Source organism: Hippocampus bargibanti, linkage group LG02, assembly GCF_051943395.1.
Source record: "Hippocampus bargibanti isolate YZ-2025 linkage group LG02, ASM5194339v1, whole genome shotgun sequence".
Classification (NCBI taxonomy): Eukaryota; Metazoa; Chordata; class Actinopteri; order Syngnathiformes; family Syngnathidae; genus Hippocampus; species Hippocampus bargibanti.
Window position 1 is genome coordinate 30,640,391 of NC_142735.1, and position 20,556 is coordinate 30,660,946.

At 45.8% G+C, this 20,556-nt stretch overlaps 2 protein-coding genes across 2 annotated transcripts in view; one reads left to right on the top strand and one right to left on the bottom strand.

Moving 5' to 3' along the window:
* The first annotated feature begins 681 nt into the window (after positions 1-681).
* Positions 682-13,772, top strand: dvl2 (dishevelled segment polarity protein 2). The gene is made up of 15 exons (XM_088990908.1): positions 682-1,193; positions 1,617-1,686; positions 2,424-2,581; positions 5,789-5,898; positions 5,985-6,114; positions 6,188-6,278; positions 6,354-6,423; positions 7,107-7,246; positions 7,335-7,411; positions 7,487-7,554; positions 7,633-7,767; positions 9,045-9,176; positions 10,446-10,622; positions 10,787-11,011; positions 12,361-13,772. Exons 1-15 carry the CDS (start codon positions 1,033-1,035, stop codon positions 12,915-12,917), a joined length of 2,301 nt encoding a protein of 766 aa, XP_088847034.1. The 5' UTR covers positions 682-1,032; the 3' UTR covers positions 12,918-13,772.
* A 1,542-nt stretch (positions 13,773-15,314) lies between these two features.
* The window catches only part of LOC148902402 (actin-related protein 2), a 12,434-nt gene continuing 7,192 nt past the window's right edge, over positions 15,315-20,556 (bottom strand). The window contains exons 6-9 of the mRNA XM_088990911.1: positions 19,780-19,929; positions 19,545-19,690; positions 18,476-18,608; positions 15,315-16,567 (exon numbers count right to left, since the gene is read on the bottom strand). Of these exons, the coding sequence (XP_088847037.1) occupies positions 16,397-16,567; positions 18,476-18,608; positions 19,545-19,690; positions 19,780-19,929 (600 nt within the window). The 3' untranslated portion in view covers positions 15,315-16,396. The remainder of the gene's footprint in view (positions 16,568-18,475; positions 18,609-19,544; positions 19,691-19,779; positions 19,930-20,556) is intronic.

Consider the following 20,556-nt stretch of genomic DNA (forward strand, 5'->3'; position numbering starts at 1 on the left):
ATCTTCTATCTTGTGTTTTCATATAATTTCATCACAAACTGTCATGTGCAGTGTTTCTTAAATTTGGTTTGATCAACACCTAGGATTCAGTGAATCGGTCTCAAGGGTTCGACGGAGCCTCTGCAATAGAGAGCAAGACACACGCCACTCAACATGTTAGTTATGACACGTCCGCTTGCCTATCACTGGCTGCAAATTATCACATGGCATTGCTTTTCCAACCAGGGCTTTGGGAAATTTAATTCGCTTCGTTGTCAACAAGTGACTGTTGTGATAGTACGCTGTAAAAAAACAAATAATCCAAAATTAAAAAGCTTGGCCAAAACAAACATGCGAATGAAAAGATGGAGGACACTGGTTCGACGTGGCGACCCTTTGAAGGGAAAAGCCGAAAGGAAAAGAAGTTTTCATATAATTTCATGATAGGTTACACAACATCGTCTATTTATTTGTTTATTCATTTATTATAGACAAGTAACTTTTTTAACATTACGGGATAGGGTCTGTTGATGACGCTAGTTTCATTTCAATTAATTGATTACCCCATCGGCAAAAAAAAGTGTTTCATGAGAAGGGGGCGATCGTGGTGGGGAGCGTGCGTAATGAAAAATTGGGCGTGCGTGATGACATCACACGCCGCGTTGGCTCGCGCAAAAAAAAGTGGTGAAAAGTTTTCGACTGAACCCCCCCCAGGCCCCACACCGCCCCTTCCATTCCCTTCGCTTCCCTTCCCTTCCCCGTGTGTTTTTGTTGGGGGTAAATTTGCTCCGTCGTCGGCTCGCTTAAATGTGCCTAGTCGTCCGTCGTTGTCGGTAAAATGTGAGTGTCGACTTGGGTTGGCGGCGAAACGGCGACGAGACGAGGGTGGGGGTCGAGTGAAGGAAACGAGAAAAGAGTGAAAAAGAAATCTGAGCAGCCGCCATCGTTTCACCTCTGCCGTCTGGTTAGCCAGCCAGCCAGCTAGCTCGCGAAGGGTTAGCCCGCTGCAACTCTTGTTGGCGACTTCGGCGAGGACCGCGAAAGCTCGCCAACATGGCGGAAACCAAAATCATTTATCACATTGATGAAGAGGAGACCCCGTATTTGGTCAAGATTCCCATCGGTGCCGAAACCATCACCCTGATGGATTTCAAGCAAGTCTTGAACAAGCCCAACTACAAGTTCTTCTTCAAATCGATGGACCAGGACTTCGGGTGAGTTCCACTCCGCGTTCTCGAATTTGCTAAGAAAAAAAAGTTGGCGATGAAATCACAAGCGAAAAGTTGCCCCCCCTCCCCGCGAGGAGCTGCAAACATCACCATTACATTGTAGAGGGGGGGGGGGCATGTCCCCCCACCCCCCGGACAATGTCCTGTTTTTTTTTTTTTTTGGGGGGGGGGGGTGTCAGTACCCCCCTTTTTCCCTTCACATCTAAGCTCCTCACTGTCAGTCACATTTTCATGCTAATCAGACTGCAGAGGATCACGTGATCTACTGAGTTTTCTACAGTGGCAACCGGTTCAGGGTGTCCCCCGCCTACTCCCCGAAGACAGTTGGGATGGGCTCCAGCGTGCCCCGCGACTATTATGAGAAAAAAGCGAATGGGATCTTTTTTGATCTTTTGTGTCTTGTTTCAGCGTGGTTAAGGAAGAGATTTCGGATGATGGTGCCAAGCTGCCGTGTTTTAATGGACGTGTGGTGTCCTGGGTATGTATTCTTTTTCAAATGCTATTTTCCCACACCAAAAATACCCCTAATCTGTCGTGTGTTCTTAAAACTTTTCTCCAGTGTGAGGGAGAACTAACGACATGTTGGTCACAACTATGAATGATTTTTTTTAAGGCTGATTCCAATATTTGGAAGGGATTTTTTTTGGGGGGGGATTATACCTGACCCTGAGCTCAGCTTAACTGGACCGTCTACTTGCGAGAAACAAATTGAGAGTCATAGCAGAAGGATGAGGAGGTTGTTGACCAGCGCGACTTCTTCCTTCATCATCGGCTTCCCTGTCGCCAAGCCAGGATCTAACGTTTCAAGGAGAGACAGCAAGCCAATGTGGCCCGGTTGAGCAGGTTTGAGGCTCAAGCATCTGTTAAGTGCATAAGAATGAAGAGAGGGAGCGCTTTAAAATGAATAGACCCAGGGGGGGGGGGGGGGGGGTTATGTGAGCCGCACACGAAGAGAGGTGGAGGGAGACCAAAAAAACAGCTCACGCTGCCTTTGGGTGGGTGAGCGAGCGTGTTGGAGGGTGGGGCTAATGTGGGAGGGGGGGTGCTAAACTCCATTTAGTGGACTTGAAGAAAGCCGACCTCCTGTCCAGTAAACAGCCTGTCAAAATCGTACTTATGTGTTCCTCAAAAATGTCCATCTTACCTCTTGATTGTTCTTGTAACTCCTCTACCCTCCTGGATAATTGATGACTTGGCCTTTGTTTTTAACATCAGCTGGTGTCTTCGGATGCTCCGCCGGCAGAGCCAGTGGCTCCGGTGGCTCTCCCCTCTGTGGAGACGTCCAGCCAGCCGTCGCCCCCACCGCCGCCACTGCCGCCCCCGCCTGCCGAGAGAACTGGGGGCATTGGGGACTCCAGACCGCCATCCTTTCAGTAAGGAATTTAAAATGAACTCCGAAAGTTCGAGTATGATATCGACTGGCAAAGCCAAAAATGTATTTTCTTCCATCACAAGTGTCAAACTCATTTTTGCCGCCGGCCTAAAACAATCTGAATCACAGACTGATGTTCATGATATTTTGTCCGTCAATTCTTATGAAATAGTGCCAAATTGTCTTTCAGCTTCCTTTTATTTACAGTGATACCTCAGTTTACAAACCCCTTGGCTTACGAACTTTTCGGTTTACGAACGTTACATTTTTGAAAAATTTACCTTGGCATACGAACTATTTTTCGGGATACACACGGAGCTGCCACAATGAGTGATGTGTCATTTGTGAACGAGAACGTTTTAACAAGAAAATGGCAGCCGGCTTGTTTTGGTCCTCTATTCCCCGCCCCCAGTCGTCGGTTAAAGCCATGTGATTGTTCAAGAACGCAGCAGTGAGGGGGGGGGGGGTTTACAGACAGAGAGAGAGTGAAGCCATTCTCCCAAAAATGAAATGGCAGCCGACATGGTTTTGTCCTCTATTCCCCGCCTCCAGTCTTCGGTTAAAGCTACGTGATTGGTCAAGAACGCAGCAGTGAGGAGAGGTGGCAGACAGGCAGACGACAGAGAGTGACAAAATGGATAGAAAACAGTGAAATTTGGACTCGTTTCAACTTTGATAGTTCAAAGGCAGAGTGTAGACTGCAAGGTTAAAACATCCCATCAATCAGTCTCCACAAATAACCCGCACAAAAAGCTATCAACCCAGCTAAACAGACACAATTGATGAGGAACAAGGTGAAATGATCACAGAGAAAGCACCTACAAAGGATCATTCCTCAAGATGGTGAAAGAAGAAGGCGACGTTCCTCATCAAGTGTTTAATGCTGATGAAACCGGCCACTCCATTCCATCAAGCCATCAACGACCATCACAAAGATAGACTTTATTATCTAGTACAGTTTATTACTTTAATTCTAATACCATACCACATTTATGATACATAAAGTAAGGTATATTTCGTGTAGTTTTAAGGCTTAGAAAATTAGAAAGTAGAAAATTATGTTTTACGGGGACCTGGGAACGGATTATTCTCATTTTAATGGTTTCCTATGGGAAATTGGTTTTATGGGATACACACTTTTTGCCTTACACGCTGTCTGGGATCCAATTAAGTTCGTAAGACAAGGTATCACTGTATTTTCTTTCCCGTGCTGTGCTGCTTCCAGATGTGTGTTTTCGTATTCAAGCATTGTACCAATCCCATTTCAGCCATCATTTTTTTACCAGGGTCAGAAATCGACCCAGACGCCTTCACCATCAGTTTTGCGGGCCTTGTAGCATCAAATAAGCGTTGATAAAAGTCTTTCTTGAACCAATCAGATTTTGAGTTGGGACACCAAGGTTTATTTCCTGGCTAACGCTACCTTCTAGTGCACAGATGTTAAAGTCAAGGCCCGGGGGCAAAACTTTATTTAGCTGGCGAAAGCAAATCAAACTTGTAAAATTTCATGATGCTTGCGAAAGTCCGAACCAAAATTTCAAATTGTCCCATATCAACCACAATAACAGTCATTATTCTTGACTTCAGATTTGAAAATTAGTCATTCGTTAATTTGTTGTGTGCTCTGTTTTTCATATGTGGACGTGGATTAAACATTCTAATAACTTCTCCAAATCTATAACACCCCCCGAGAGGAAACCAGAACTACAATGTGGCCCACAGCAAAAAATTGTTTGACACTCCTGCTCTAGTGGACATGTAGTAAATCATAACACCCTTTTTATATGAGTCACAGGCGCAGCTGTAGCTGCAGTAAAGGTTGTATAGTCGAATATCCTGTGGTTGTATAGTGTCCTTGAGAGTTTTGAAAGGTGCTTTTAAATGAAATGTATTATTATTATTAAATAATCGTTGTGAAGGGTTGGATTAATTCAGACATAGCACAACTGAGGGCCTACATGTGAAATGCACGGCTTGCCACTGCCGTAATGAGGCGTTTGGTAATAAGAAACTGGTGATACACATTTTAGCAGGTATTGTGTGCACGTTGTCGTCTTTAATTTCGCGGGCTGCTTATAGTGATGTGCCGGGACACATTTGACCCCCAAGCCTTGAGTTTGACATGTATTGCATGTTTTTTTAAGCATATTGTTTTCATTTTTATTCATGATGGAAAATACGTTTTTCAATTTTGGTTATTTTGTTCATTTAAAGGACGACTGACACCATTTTTTATTTCCTAACTGACATCAGAAAAATGTTTCATAGTATCTAAAATAAACAAAACACGCTCGCTGATATTTTTAGTCAAATGCAAAACACCAATAAAAATGACAAAGTGTCCCAAAACTGCCACAAAATGAGCTTGGAACTGGGCAGATTCAGAAAGTCCCACCCCTTTGTTTGTGACGCCACTATTAGTCACACACTGCCTTGCTCCAGAATCAAAACAATGGCTTCAGAGAGTTCAGATTCGGAGAAGATGCTTTCTTGTTACTCATCCAGTTATGAATATGATTCAAATCGTTCTGAAGAGGAAAGCATCAATGTTTGCAATCGATTAAAGAAGTCCTTCTGTATGAATTCTTGCTCTCTGGACTCCAAAATAGTGCTCAGAAATTGCACAAGATGGCGCACAAGCTCCGTTGGAAATGGGCTGATTTGTCCGCTGAGAATTTGTGTCAACTTACACATTCTTCATGCATGTCACCGCAATTGGCTGCAACACAGCGATTCGCCATTGCATTATTTATTTAGTTTTCCTTGTAATTTCGCCATCAACACGGATCAGCATGATATTTTCAGACCAAACAAATGCATTTTGTGTCGCTTTCTCGGACAGGGGAGTTCCCTCCGTGACGTCACGTAGGAGGTCGTCATCAACTCGAAAACAAGACTTCCTGAATATTCAGCGCGAGTCTTAAAACGTAAAATATATGCGCTGGAATCTTTGTAAAATGCGTTCAGTAGAAGTCATTTGAAGTGATTTTACAAATTATGGATAAAACTTGTCCAGAGGTGTCGGTTGTCCTTTAAGTGACCTCAAATTACTTTGATAAACCGGCACTTTTGAAGTTGGCAGGGGGATGTCGGCCCCATCAAGTTTTTAACCCCATCATCAAATGATGACTTTTCTCTCAGAAAGGTCGCTAGATGAGCCGCTGTGCGACTGGACTTGACCCAAGACTAATTTTTTTTTCTCCCGCAGCCCCAACGCGACGGGTAGCGTGGAAACTCTGGATGAGCAGACTGAAACGGAGTCTGTGGTTTCCTTCAGGAGAGAGAGACCTCGGCACAGGGAGAGCGCTGAGCAACACGGTGAGCTACCAAGATGCGGTGCGCCTCCGTCGCTCCAATCAAAGAACGCCGTTTAAAATAAAATGTCGCGTCACTTCCTTTTTCAGGATCTCGCATGAACGGCCAAAGTCGCCTGGAGCGGCACCTGGCCGGGTACGAGAGCTCCAGCACCATGATGAGCAGTGAGCTGGAAACAACAAGCTTCTGCGATTCGGAGGACGATGATACCATGAGCAGGTGAGGCGCCTACCTTGCCGCAGAGAAATTCTCATGAACGCCACTCCCCTATGTTGGACTCGTCGTTCTTTAGGTTCAGCAGTGCGACTGAACAGAGCACAGCCTCCAGACTCTTGAAAAGGCATCGGCGACGCAGGAAACAGCGCCCCCCACGCCTGGAGAGGGTAGCGGCTCGCAGCCCAATAACCTTTGTCACGTTGTCATTCTTTTAATTTGAGAAAAGTTATTTCCTGTTTTAGGCTTCTTCTTTCAGCAGTGTGACAGATTCCACAATGTCCTTGAACATCATCACGGTCACCCTGAACATGGGTAGGCATCTTCCTGTTGTTGTCACGATTTTTTGCAAGTTGTTTTGCCGCGGACCACATTGTGGTTACGGTTTCCTCTCGATGAGCATGGCACTTGACGTGCTTGATTTCTAATCATAATACATTTCATTTATAAGGGCCTTTCAAAACTCACAAGGACACTTTACAGTCGCAGGATATTTTTTCTGAGGGTGAGAAGCGGCAGCCACACGCGCCAGCATTCACTCAACCCGGAAGTAACATAAAGTTAAAAAAAACTAAAAACAAATATGACAACACAAATTATGTATGTGTGACAATAAACTTATGATTGGCTAGTTACATGATTGGCTCGTCATGAGTCAATCATAGTATCACGAGCCGCTAGTGATAAGCGCATACTGGCCAAAGCTAGCACATTGTATCCGTCGCGACTTGCACAAAGCGCTAACGTGGAAAAAAAGAGAAATGCTGCCCCGGCCCCTGGAAGGGGAAAAACACTGCCAGAGGTCATGGCCAGCGCCCCAACGGCACCCAAAGAAAAAAAAAACAAATTTGGGAACATTTTTAAATGCTTTTGCTGGCCGAATAAAATGATGTGTCGGGCCAGATTTGGCCCCTGGGCCTTGACTTTGACACCTGTGATTTGTAGTGGGCAGGATTGTAAAGGGGATTTTCCATTCCTTTGCTTTTCCCACTGTGTAGAGAAGTACAACTTCCTGGGCATCAGCATTGTGGGCCAAAGCAACGAAAGGGGCGACGGCGGCATCTACATTGGCTCCATCATGAAGGGGGGGGCAGTGGCAGCGGACGGACGCATTGAACCCGGCGACATGTTGTTACAGGTGAGGCGACAAATGGCATTGCGAGTTTCACCAACGCAGAAAGAACCGTTGGCTTTATTTTTGCGGGATTTTTTTTTTCCGCTGCAAGGTCAACGACATCAATTTTGAGAACATGAGCAACGACGACGCAGTTCGCGTGCTGAGGGAGATTGTGCACAAGCCGGGGTGAGTTGATGGCGGCGTCGTGAAGCGACGAGCCGCGCCGATGAACCGCATCCATTGTCTGCGTTTGCTCGGCAGGCCCATCATCCTCACGGTGGCCAAGTGCTGGGACCCTTCCCCCCAAGGCTATTTCACGCTGCCGAGGAGTAAGTGGCCGGTTGTCGAACGCGTGCGAAGGCGGGGGTATTTTCTTTCATTGACCGCCGCGCATTTTTGCTGTGCAGATGAACCTATCCGGCCCATTGACCCGGCGGCGTGGGTCAGCCATTCTGTTGCCATGACTGGCGCCTACCCGGCCTTCCCAGGCAGCTCCTCCCTCAGCACAATCACCTCCTCCTCCTCGGTCACGGAGACCGAACGTGAGATTCAATTTTACCGTATTTTTCGGTGTACAAGGCACACCCCCAATGAATGGTGTATTTTCAAAGTTTTTCCATACATAAGGCGCACCAAACTGACAATGAATGAAAAAAGTTTTCCAAACATAATATAAATCTTATTTTACTTTCGGCTTTTCCCTTCATAGGTCGCCACAGCGAATCAGTGTCCTCCATCTAACCCGGTTTTGTGCATCCTCTTCTCTCACACCAGCCACCTTCATCTCCTCTTTGATAACATCCATAAACTTCCTCTTTGGTCTTCCTCTCCGTCTCCTGCCTGGCAGTTTCTCCCTCACCTGTTCCCTATTCTCGCTACAGATCACAATGTCATCTTCAAACATAATGGTCCAAGGAGAGTCTTGTCGAACACCGTCTGTCAGCCTGTCCATCACCATAGCAAACAAGAAGGGGCTCAGAGCTGACCCCTGGTGGAGTCCCACCTCCACCTTGAATTCCTCCGTCACACCGACAGCACACCTCACAACTGCCTTACAGTCATGATACATGTCTTGCACTGCTCTGACATACTTTTTGTCACTCCAGACTTCCTCATGCAATACCACAGCTCTTCTCTGGGCACCCTGTCATACGCTTTTTCCAGATCTACAAAGAAAGACACAGCGCAATTCCTTCTGACCTTCTGTACTTCTCTCTCAGCATTCTTTAAGCAAACACTGCATCTGTCGTACTTTTTTTGGCATGAAGCCATCCTGCTGCTCCCAAATGTTCACTTCTGCTCTTAGTCCAGCTTCAACTACTCTTTCCCAGAGTTTCATTGGCTGGCTCATCAACTTTATTCCTCTGTAGTTACTACAACTCTGCACATCTCCTTTGTTCTTAAAAATGGGCACCAGTACACTTTGTCTCCATTCTTCAGGCATCTGCTCACCATCCAAGATCTTGTTGAAGAACAATAATAAACATGAATAATAATAAAAATATCAGATAATAAACATGAATTAAATATAATAATATATATGTAGTCGTGGCTGCTACAGTCGTTGCGAGACCCTGTGTGACTCAATATTACTTCACATAAGGCGCAGTGTCATCTTTGGAAGGAATTAAAGGCTTTTGGGCACGCCTTATACTCCGGGAAATACGGTTACTTGGCTTCAGCGACTCAAAAGCCTTCTGCTGTCTTGATGGCTTTTTTTGCAACAACCATTTTTTTCTCACTAGCCATCTTTACGTGAAACCGCGCAAGCGCACTTCCCTGCAGTTGTCTTTGTTGATGTATTTTTTTTTCTCTGCAGGGTTCGACGACTTCAATTTGTCCCTGCACTCCGACATGGCCTCCGTGGCCAAGGCCATGGCGTCACCCGAGTCTGGCCTGGAAGTCAGGGATCGCATGTGGCTCAAAATCACTATCCCCAACGCTTTCCTCGGTAAGAGGTCGGCGGACCTCCGCGCATCACATGACTTGCGTTCCGGGAATTAAAACCTTGTGATTTCGCAATGGGGGAAAGATGGGGGCGGGGGGAAAACTGCGGATGTGTTGAGCGCTTGACTGAAAACATCTGTTAAATTGGTATCACCTGCAGTTGACTCATGCGGAGTAATAAAATAAAACTGTATATATGTTTATTTTCTTTTTAACCGTTCGAATCAACCTGTTGTTTCCCATTTCCCCTAATTTTCAAACGCATATGTTTTTGTCGGTTTGTATTTCTTTTCAGGACTGACCGCCTGAGCAAATGAATTAGTGATGGGAATTGGAGCTCTTTTTAGACTTATTTCGGCACGGCTCACTCAAAAGAGCCGGCTGGCTCTTTCGGCTCCCAAATGGCTCCTCAGTTTTGTTGTTGTTTAAATTAATTTACTCCCAAAAATTGCGTCAAATTATATGTAAAACAAAGTTGTAATGTAAAAATATATTCTATTTTTTTTATTTGTATGGCTTTAGTCCTATTCTTCTGAACATACTAAACACAGACTGCGCAAAAAAATAAATATAAAGTACAAAAACAAAGACCCATCTCAAAACAAGGTTCATAAAAATTTCCAATCTCTGTGTATACAGGTAACATCCGCTTTACGACCGGGTTCCCGTTCCGACTAAACGGTCACAAGTTAAAATGGTCGTAAGTTGAAATCCATTCAAAATGTTAAAGACTTGGTGTTAAAATGACTTGCAAACGACCGGATTCGGACGCCACGGTTCTAGGTCGCCGGTGAGAACGAACTGTCTCAAAGAGGCGGTGGCACATAATGTCAGTGTTGTCATCGCGGGTCTGGCGGTCGTGGCCGTAAGTCGGATGTTACCTGTATTTATAAGCTTTTAACTATTTGCAGTATAAGTAAGCTTTGATTACCATACAACAAATGATACATTAAAATTTGTCAAACAAAAAGAAAAAAGGAACATCCAGTTCCAAGTTTTTGCTCGTCTTTGGCAAAGATTGGCATGAAGGAAAAACAAAGTCTCAGCATTGAGGGGGTTGATCGTATTTCTCCTTTCAACCAAGTTGAAATGAGTCCAAATTTCAATTATTTCCTATCCTTTTTCTCACCTTTCTACTTTCCACCATGTCGTTTGTTTCTCCGTCGCGCTCTCGTCAAAGTGTGCTGCTGCATGTCTCTAAACCCGACCCCCTTCTAACACGTCGGCTCTTTTTTGCGACGCCGATCTTAATTTTCGACGCATGTGTGAGCAGGCTCGGACGTGGTGGAGTGGCTATTTCACCACATCGAAGGATTCCAGGACCGCCGCGAAGCCAGGAAGTATGCCAGCAATCTGCTGAAGGCCGGCTTCATCCGTCACACTGTCAACAAGATCACCTTCTCGGAACAATGCTATTATGTCTTTGGAGACTTGAGCGACTGTGACAATTGTAAGTAGTGTCTTCCCTGCATGCGTTAGATTGCTTTATGACCCGCCCCCCACCAACTTTTTGGAAGTGGCCAGACACCTTTTAAGATCTTGGCGGTGCGCAAATACCGCACGCCGAGCTACGCTTTCCAAGCGATTGACACCCTTGCTCCTTTTGGCGCATAGACATGGCTAACCTGTCCCTGAATGACAACGATGGCTCCAGTGGGGCCTCAGATCAGGACACCTTGGCCCCACTGCCCCTACCCGGAGCTTCGCCGTGGCCCGTGATGCACACGTTCCCTTATCAGCCCTACGCCGGCCATCCGTATTCCAGCCAGCCTCCGCCCTACCACGAGCTCACCAGCTACAGCTACACTCCGGGAAGCACTGGCAGTCAGCACAGCGAAGGTAAGCGACAGACAGCTTGGGTCTGGCTTTGTTGATTTGGGTAAACTTCTCGGACAGACATGTCCAAAGTCAAGCCCGGGGGGCCAAATGCGGCCCGTGGTCTGTTGATCATTCGTCCCGCAGCCTCCATCACAAAATCAAAAACGTCTGGCCCGCGTGTAGAATGAATACATTGCGCGGTAGCGCTGTTACCTGCGTGTGCCAAGTGCTGCCATCTACAAGCTCAAATAGGAACAGAAAATTAGTATGCTGTGATACCTTGGCTTACGAACTTAATTGGTTCCCAGAAAGTGTGTGTTAGTCGAAAAGTGTGTATTCCACACATTAGTTTCCTATAGCAAACCATCAAAATGAGAATAATCTGTTCCCATGTCCCCATAAAACATCATTTTCTACTTTCTAATTTTCTAAGCCTTAAAACTACACAAAATATACCTTTTTATGTCTAATAAATGTGGGCAATGGAGTGGGAGGAGGTGGGAGGGAAAAGTCACATTCCATAAGGACTGTAGGAAGAAGGGTTCGCCTATCATTCATAGGCTTATGCCCAGGGACTGACTTCTCTTCCTTTGTAATGAAAGTCCGATTAGGCATCTTTTTCCAAAAAAGGCTGGTTTCATCAGCATTAAACACTTGATGAGGAACGTAGCCTTCTTCTTCCACCATCTTGAGGAATGATTCCTTGTAAGCTTTGGCAGCTTTATCATCATAACTGGCTGCTTCAACATGACGAATGACACTATAAATCTCGGGACGACGTTTAAAGTTCTCGAACCATCCGCGGCTAGCCTTGAAATCATCAATGGATGACGAACTTCCAGGTTGCCTCTTGACGATATCCGAGTGAAGTTGCCGTGCTTTCTCTGCGATAATTTCACCTAGTTCCACATCAATTGTGTTCTGTTTAGCTGCATGTGTCCCCTCCCTCCTCTACCACGGATCGCGACCAATCATGTGCGGCTTTAACCGAAGACTGGGGGCGGGGAAAAGAGGGGGGAAAAATTCGGCTGCCATTTCCAGCTTCATTCACTTCAGTGATTCAGCTCAAAGAACCGGCTCGTTCACGAACGACACATCACTCATTGTGGTGCTCAGTGTGTTTCCCGAAAAATAGTTCCTATGCCAAGATTATATTCCCGCGTGTCTAACGTGCGTAAGGCGAAAAGTTCGTTAGCTAAAGTGTTCGTAAGCCGAGGTATCACTGTATTTGAGTCGTTGACGAAATCAGCTTGATGGCACCACACAGTCGCTGTGGCAGAATTTGACAAGGACTTCAAAATAAAGGTAGCCCCAAAACCCTTCCCTCTAAGACCATTGTTGTGACGTTGTCGTCATCCATCTGTCCTCAGGCAGCCGAAGCAGCGGGTCGACGCGAAGCGAAGGCGAGCGGCGCCGCACCGGCAAAGGCCCCAGTAGCACGGCTGCCGGCGAGGAGAAGTCTCTCTGTGGAGGGGACGGCGGCGGGGGTGACTCGCGCTCCGGCAGCGGCAGCGAATCGGAATACTCCACCCGCAGCAGTCTGAGGCGGGGTCACGGCTCGGCCGCTCCCAGCGAGCACAGCCACGCCTCCTCCCAGCGCTCGCATCATCACCGCATGCCCGCGCCCCCACACATGTCCCCCTACCCGCCAGGCATCATGCCGTTCAACCCCATGATGGTGATGATGGTCCCCCAGCACCCGGCCATGGCGGGCGCCCACGCTCTTCCGCACGCCCCACCGCCGCCACTGCCAGCGGCGGCCATGCACCCGACGCTGCCGCCTGCCCTCTCTTCGAGTTCGGCCGGACCCCCCGGCGCCCCGCCCACCCGCGACTTGGGCTCCGTGCCCCCCGAGCTGACCGCCTCCCGCCAGTCCTTCCACCTCGCCATGGGCAACCCCAGCGAGTTCTTCGTGGACGTCATGTAGTCGTCACGCCGGGGGGCCGATGGGATGGGAGGCACTTGTTCCGTCAGTTGGTCAGAACAGGATCAAGTGTGGACAAAGCGGCTCAAGTATTCCGATGTGAAATTTGAGACGTCCCACTGTCTCATCCGGTTCCTTTTCCCATGTCCCACTCCGGTTGCGTACCAAATCCAGCGTCGGATCGTCGGATATGACCAGTGGCCGTCATTTTTGGCTTCCGCTTCGTCCCATTGTGACACATTTTCTATTGCTATCTGCACTATATGAAAATCTGCCCGACGCTAAAGGTTATTAACACATGATGTGCCGGACGACAGACTATATATATCATGGCGGGGCGCCGTTTTGAGTGCCTAAGGTACTAACACACTCCGAGAACACCCTTTGAAAGCTTTTTTTTTTTTTGTATGCCATTGTTTGACAATGGGCGTGTTGTGTGCGTATTTTGCTCCTATTCAACAGCACACTGCGCCAACCTCTAATGTGAAAGACAAAGGTAGGCCAATTTGTGCCTTGGTGATAATGGCGTTGTCGCCTTGTTACTTAACTCATCGTGAAATGTACTGTGCGGTGGCTGCTTTGTGGCTAAAAAGAGACACACAGAAAGCGGTACGTAAATTGCAGATACCAACTGTGATCCACTAGCCTCGTAACACTCGTTTCGTGTTACTGACTCATATTATTTACACATTTCACCTTTTTTTTTGGTTGGTTTTCTTTTTTTACGAGTGACTACAGAAATCGTATGTAACCCAAATATCAAGGTGCGAAATGAATTATCGTGAACCGCGAGATTGCATTTCTTTGATTTCATTACCTTTGTGTTAAAAAAATAAATAAAACTTAATTCTAATTATCTTTTTCTGTGGTTGATTTTTATACGAAAACCTCTGTTCTCAAAATTGAGAAATTCCTCAATTCACAGGAAAAAAGCTAAGATAGGGAATTATTGATTGTTTTTAACATTTTTCACCCAAAAGTGACGTGTTTTAAGCCACAAAAAGGGCGACATGATCTTCAGGTTGTCAACTAGCACACGCTCCCTATAGTGGCTATTGACTAACTCGGATAATTACCACACACTGGCACAACGTTGCAAAGAGCCAATCATAACTCGTCCTTAAAGGACAACCAACACCATTTTTGTTTCCTAACTGACATCAAAAAATGTTTTATAGCATCTAAGATACCCAAAACACACAGGCTGATATTTCTAAAAACCAATAAAAAGGACTTAGTGTCCCAAAACTGCCACAAATGAGCTCAAAACTGATACAGAAAATCCTGCCCCCTTATTCGTGACGTCACATTAGGTTGGCCCACCCACAAACTGCCTTGCTCCAGAATCAAAACAATGACTTCAGAGAGTTCAGATTCGGAGAAGATGCTTTCTTGTTAGTCATCCAGTTATGAATATGATTCAAATAGTTTTGAAGAGGAAAGCATAAATGTTTGCAATCGATTAAAGAAGTCCTTCTGTATCAATTTCAGCCATCTACAAGCGATGAAACCGGTGAAGATCTGGACTCCGTTGTAGCACCCAGAAATGCACAAGATGGCGCACAAGCTCTGTTGGAAATGGGCTGATTTGTCCACTGGGAATTTGTGTAAACTTACACCTTCTTTATGCGCGTGACCGCAATTGGCTGAGACACACAATGATTCACCATTGCGTTATGTAGTTTTCCTTCTAATTTTGCGATCAACACTGTGTTTTCAGACGAAAAAAAAGTACCCAAAATGCATTGTGTGTCGCTTCTCGGTCAGGGGCGTTCTGAATGTGACCTCACTTAGAGCATTGTCATCAACTCGAAAACAAGACTTCATGAATATTCAGCGCGAGTCTTAAAACGTAAAATATAGCTATATGCGGTGGATTCTTTGTAAAATGCGCTCAGTCGAAATCATTTGAAGTGATTTTACAAATTATGGACGCAACTTGTCCGCCGGTGTCGGTTGTCCTTTAGGCGACGTCATTCCGGAAGTGAAACACGCATTTAATGGCGGGGAGACCAAAGTGAGACTTTCTACGTTTTCACCTGTCGCAAAGGCGTGTTTCTTTTTGCCATCCGAATTTAGTTTTGTGGTATGGTTTGTTATTTTTTTTGTTTCCTTTTAATTGTGGAACGTCGACGATTTTTCTGCACCTTTTTACTCTTGGTCATGCTGTCCACTCGTCTTTTCAGTTGAGCAGCAAAACTCGGTTCACTCATTGGGCTACCACCATTTGCTCTCTCGGTGGATTCCACCAATATGATGAATCTTTTCTTTGACCCGCCCCCCTTGCCGAAAGTTGTGGTGTAATCGTTGACCATAAGAGCGGTGTCACGGGGTGATTACGTCAGCAGAGGCCGCCAAGGACCTGACGAGAGAGTGACTGAAAACGCGTAATCACCCTGCGACACCGCTCTTGTCAACGATTCCACCACACGTGTTGGTTACATTTGGATTGCAAGGGCGAATCGGCAAGATTGACGAATGAAAAAAATGGCCCCAATTGTTCATCTGAGCCAACAGGAGGCAGCATCGGACCGCGCACATACTTCGTTACCCCCAAACTCACTGTGAGATCGGGACAATACGACCCCCACTCCACCACCACTAGTAATAAAAGTTATTCATGTTGGTAAAAGCCTTTGAACAATCGACACGCCGTTTCCAAGTTTTGTCAATGAAGGTTTATTTTAAAAGACAACCGACGTCACTTTTTTTTTTTTTTTTAACTGACACCAGAAAAACGTTTTATAGCATTTAAGATACCCAAAACACGCAGTATATTTTAGTCAAATGCAAAACACCAATAAAAATGACTTAAAGTGTCCAAAATCTGCAAAAAATTGATCTGCGAATTGGGCATTTTCAGAAAGTCCCGCCCCAGTTCGTGACGTCACGCCAAGACGTCTTGCATTGCTTGTGAATCAAAACAATGGCTTCAGATTCGGAGAATACGCTTTCTTGTTACACATCCAGTTATGAATATGATTCAAATAGTTCTGAAGAGGAAAGCATACATGTTTGCAATCGATTAAATAATTTTTGTGCCATTTTGAGGCAACATTGGGGGAAAATCTCTCACCCAAAAAAAGAGGCACAAAATGGCGACCTCCAGTGGCCACCTCCGTTTCCACAGGCTGATAAATTCCTTATATGGTGCTTGGACGCCCTCTTCTGGCGGCTTTTGGGTGCAACACGAGGTCCCCTGACCAAACAAGTACAGCAAAATCATTGACATGATGGAAGGACCGCTACAATGCGTCTTTTTTACGGTCAAGTGATGTCACGTACGGACTTGTCACCAACTCAAAAACAAGACTTCCTGAATATTCAGCCCGAGTCTTAAAACGTAAAATATAGCTATATGCGGTGGAATCTTATTAAAATACGCTCAGTAGAAGTCATTTGAAGCCATTTTACAAATTATGGACACAACTTGTCCAGAGACGTCGGTTGTCCTTTAAACGAAAACATGGTTGGCGGCTCTTTTATCTAACCCCGCCTCCCAGTTTCTGCAGCACGCCAAGGCCTCTCTCCTGATACTCGGCCCTGCTCAGCCAAAAGGATTCCTTGTCCTTCATGATGTTGGCCAGCACGGCGCCGCCCAGGAACACCATGTGTTTGCGGCGCGGGGGGTCCTCGATGCGAATCTTGAACCTCTGCAGAGACAAAGTACGATAACTTTCAGGAGCCAAGACTATGAGGGGGCCCTCGGGCACATATTTCCAAACAAAACAAACAAATAGCATTTTATGTGTTAGATGAAGCAGTGTTGCAGTTGTGCGTGTGTGAATGAACCAGTGTTTGAAATAACGTCTGCCCGGTGGCCCGGGGCGTACAACTTTTACGTCTGGTGTACTACTTTCAAAACATCTCGGCCCGGGTGGCCATCAACTTCTTCAAGAAAAAAAAAGTTTTTTTTCAAATCAAACGTTTGTTTTACCCAATAAAGCAAAAGCTACAAGCAAACCGCTACAAGTCACATACGTAGACTCCAGTTTCTAAGCAGCTCTCAAAACTCTCAAGTACACTTTATAGTCACGGTATAGTCCGAAGCACGAAACAGGCTTCTGATTGGCTGCCGGTGCCGAGTATGCAAATGCTTGTTTCGTGCTTTGGACTATACCGTGACTGTAAAGTGTACTTGAGCGTTTTGAGAGCTGCTTAGAAACTGGAGTCTGCGTGGCTTTGAGCAGACAACGCAACGCAAACATTGCATTGTGCACCATGACGACAAACGACAACTGGAGCAAAATCTTCAGCAAGGGATATTTACAATAAATTAAGCCAGGGAGCATTTGTGGTATGTACTTCCTTCATTTAAAAAAAAATCATTTATACTTTGTAACAATGTTTTTTGTGACTAGACGTTTTATTGTGTTTCAAGTTGTGAAAAATGGGGATGGCAACTTCATGGCCGGGCAGGCAACTTTTCAGAGTTGTCTGCCCGGGTGTCTGCTAACTTTTTGTCATGAGTTTCAGACACTGGAAGGACCCATGAATAATGATCACTTTTTTTTTGCGTACGAGTCACTTGATCTCCAAGTACAGATCCAACCCCTCTACAATGTATGAACGAAAAAAGTGTGTATCAGTCTCCATCAGGAGTGGTTCAAAACACGTGAAGAGCTAAAATCAGTGTCTGAAACTCATGACAAAAAGTTAGCAGACACCAGAGCAGACAACTCTGAAAAGTTGCCTGCACGGCCATAAAGTTGCCTGCCCTATTTTTCACAACTTTAAACACAATAATTGCTAAAAAAATAATTGTTACAAAGTATTAAGGATTGTTTTTATTAAGGATGTACCTACCACAAATGCTCCCTTGCTTTATTTATGGTAAATATCCCTTGCTGATGATTTCGCTCCAATTGTTCGTTTGTCCATACACTGTTCGTCATTTTCCACAATGCAATGTTTGCGTTGCGTCGTCTGCTACAAGCCACGTGAATTCTTCTTTCGCTGATGCTTTTAATGTGCGTTCAATTTCTAAGCGCCTTTCAAAACTCTCAAGTACACTTTTCAGTCACGGGATAATGGACGTTTACGTTTTGTAGCGTCATAAATTTTGTTGGCTTCTTTAGAATCTTTCTTCTGAGGATGAAGTTCTGTGCATCTACTTTGGAAAATGATATGCAGATGCCTTATAACGCTCGGGAAAGACGGAAGCAAGAAGCAGGCTTCTGATTGGCTGCCGTGCCGAGTATGCAAATTGCCAAACGAACAGAAATTAAGAAATTTCCAAACCGAATGAAGATTTCTAAATCAGAAAAATTTATTCTGATTTCGAAATCTTCGTTCAAACGTTTGCTCTATTAAATAAAGCAAATGTTTGATTTGCGAAAAAAAAAACACTTTTTTTTCTTGAAGAAGTTGTCGTCCACCCGTGCGGAGACGTTTTGTACGTTGTACGCACGACGGAAAAGTTGCAGACGCTTTTCATTTCAGACACTACTAAAATATTTGATAATTGTGATGACCGCCCCTTTTTCCGATTGGATCGAGTCTCCATTGACGACTCAAACACGGAGGTCACGTGCACACTGCCACTATATGTGGTGTCTTACGGCCAACTTGTGTGTGTCTCCATCCAGGACCCTCTCCAAGTAGAGCTGCTTGATCTCTCGCTCCAGTCGGGACGGGAGGCCGGGGTACATGGTGCTTCCCCCAGACAGGACAATGTGTTTGTAGAAGTCCGCCCTGCAAAACCCAGTGGGGTTCATTCCATGTGCAAAAGTGGCCATTGAGTGTCCGTCACCGATTTCCCTTTGGGGACCATCAACCACAGTGATACCTTGGCTTACGAACTTAATTGGTTCCCAGACAGTGTGTGTGAGGCGAAAAGTGTGTATCCCAAACATTAATTTCCCATAGGAAACCATTAAAATGAGAATAATTTTCTACGCCTTAAAACTACACAAAATATACCTTGTTTTATGTATAATAAATGTGATATGGTATTATAATTAAAGAACTAAACTGTACTGTATAATAAAGTCGTTTTATTTACCTTTCTGATGGATGTTGATGGCTTGATGGAATGGAGTGGGCGGTTTCATCAGCATTAAACACTTGATAGCCTTTTTCTTTCACCATCTTGAGGAATGATCCCTTGTAGGTGCTTTCTCTGCGATCATTTTACCTTGTTCCTCATCAATTGTGTCTGTTTAGTTGGGTTGATAGCTGTTTACATCAAGTATACAGATGGCTTGTGCGGGTTATAGGTGGAGCCTGAGTGATGGGATATGTTAACCTTGCAGTCTACAGTCTGCGCTTGAACTATCAAAGTTGAAACAAGTCCAAATTTCAGTGTTTTGCATCCATTTTATCACTCTCTCTCTCTGTCGTCTGCCTGTCTCCTTAATGTTTAACCCCCCCTCTCACTGCTTCGTTCTTGACCAATCACGTGGCTTTAACGAAAGACTGGGGCTGGGAATAGAGGACAAAAACAATCAGCTGCCATTTTCTTGTTAGGAGAACGGGCTCGTTCGCGAACAACACATCACTCATTGTGGCAGCTCCATGTGTATCCCGAAAAATTGTTTGTATTGTCAAGGTTAAATTTTCATAAATTTAACGTTCATAAACCAAAAAGTTTGTAAGCCAAGGGGTTCGTAAACCGAGGTATCGCTGTACCTGAGATCGATGTCAGCCGCCTGGATGGTGTTGAAGAGAAGCTCGGCCACCCCGGCCCCCTCCACGTTGATGAGGTGAGGCTGAAAGAGCGCCTCCGGTGCGCTGAACCTCTCGCCACCAACCATCACCTGCCGGCCGTCCGGGAGCTGCAGCAGAAGACGCCTTGATAGGACCTCACCCGTCCCGAAGCTCAACCGATGACGGACACAAAACTGTCGGCGAAGGGCGGTCCTACCGTGTAGGACTCCACCAGGTAGGTGGTCTCGGTGGCGAGACGCTGCTCCTGCTCAATGTCATATCCCACGTAACACAACTTCTCCTTCAGCATGCGCACCGTCTCAAAGTCGGCCGAGTGGTTAAAGGCGTAGCCACGTAGCAGCAGGAGCTGCGCTCGCAAACACATGGGGTCAAGGTCATCACGTCACGCTTTTCCCGCCGCGGTATCATGCTTCTCCTACGACCGACGCACAGAGGGTTGGCATCCGCGTGCTGACAGCGCTTGCCAGGAGCTCCCAGGTGTCCAAGTCAAGGCCCGCCACCTCATTTTAATCGGCCTCCGAAAAGCTAGTGAAATTCCATGCTCATCTATCAAGCTAGCGAGCGAGCTAGCTCTCTTTCTATTCAGCCAACTGGTTAATCCCTTACATCACAGGTGTCCAACTCAAGGCCCGGGGGCCGGCAAATCTGGCCCGCCACGTCATTGTCCCATGTCAACCACAATACGATTTATTATTTTGACTTCAAATTTAAAAACTATCCATCCATTTTCCGTACCGCTTATTCCTCATTAGGGTCGCGGGGGGTGTTGGAGCCCATCCCAGCTGTCATCGGGTACCAGGCGGGGGACACCCTGAATTGGTTGACAGCCAATCGCAGGGTACACACAAAGACAAACAACCAATCACTGTCACACTCACACCTAGGGACAATTTGGAGTGGTCAAGCTGCCTGCCATGCATGTTTTTGGAGTGTGGGAGGAAACTGGAGGACCCGGAGAAAACCCACGTGGGCC

Bases quoted from the DNA above. Each gene is read 5' to 3' on its own strand.
- dvl2 (XM_088990908.1), top strand. From the start codon at position 1,033: ATGGCGGAAACCAAAATCATTTATCACATTGATGAAGAGGAGACCCCG. The intron at 7,247-7,334 runs GTGAGGCGACAA...TTCCGCTGCAAG, and splicing joins CCGGCGACATGTTGTTACAG to GTCAACGACATCAATTTTGA. The intron at 10,623-10,786 runs GTAAGTAGTGTC...TTTGGCGCATAG, and splicing joins CTTGAGCGACTGTGACAATT to ACATGGCTAACCTGTCCCTG.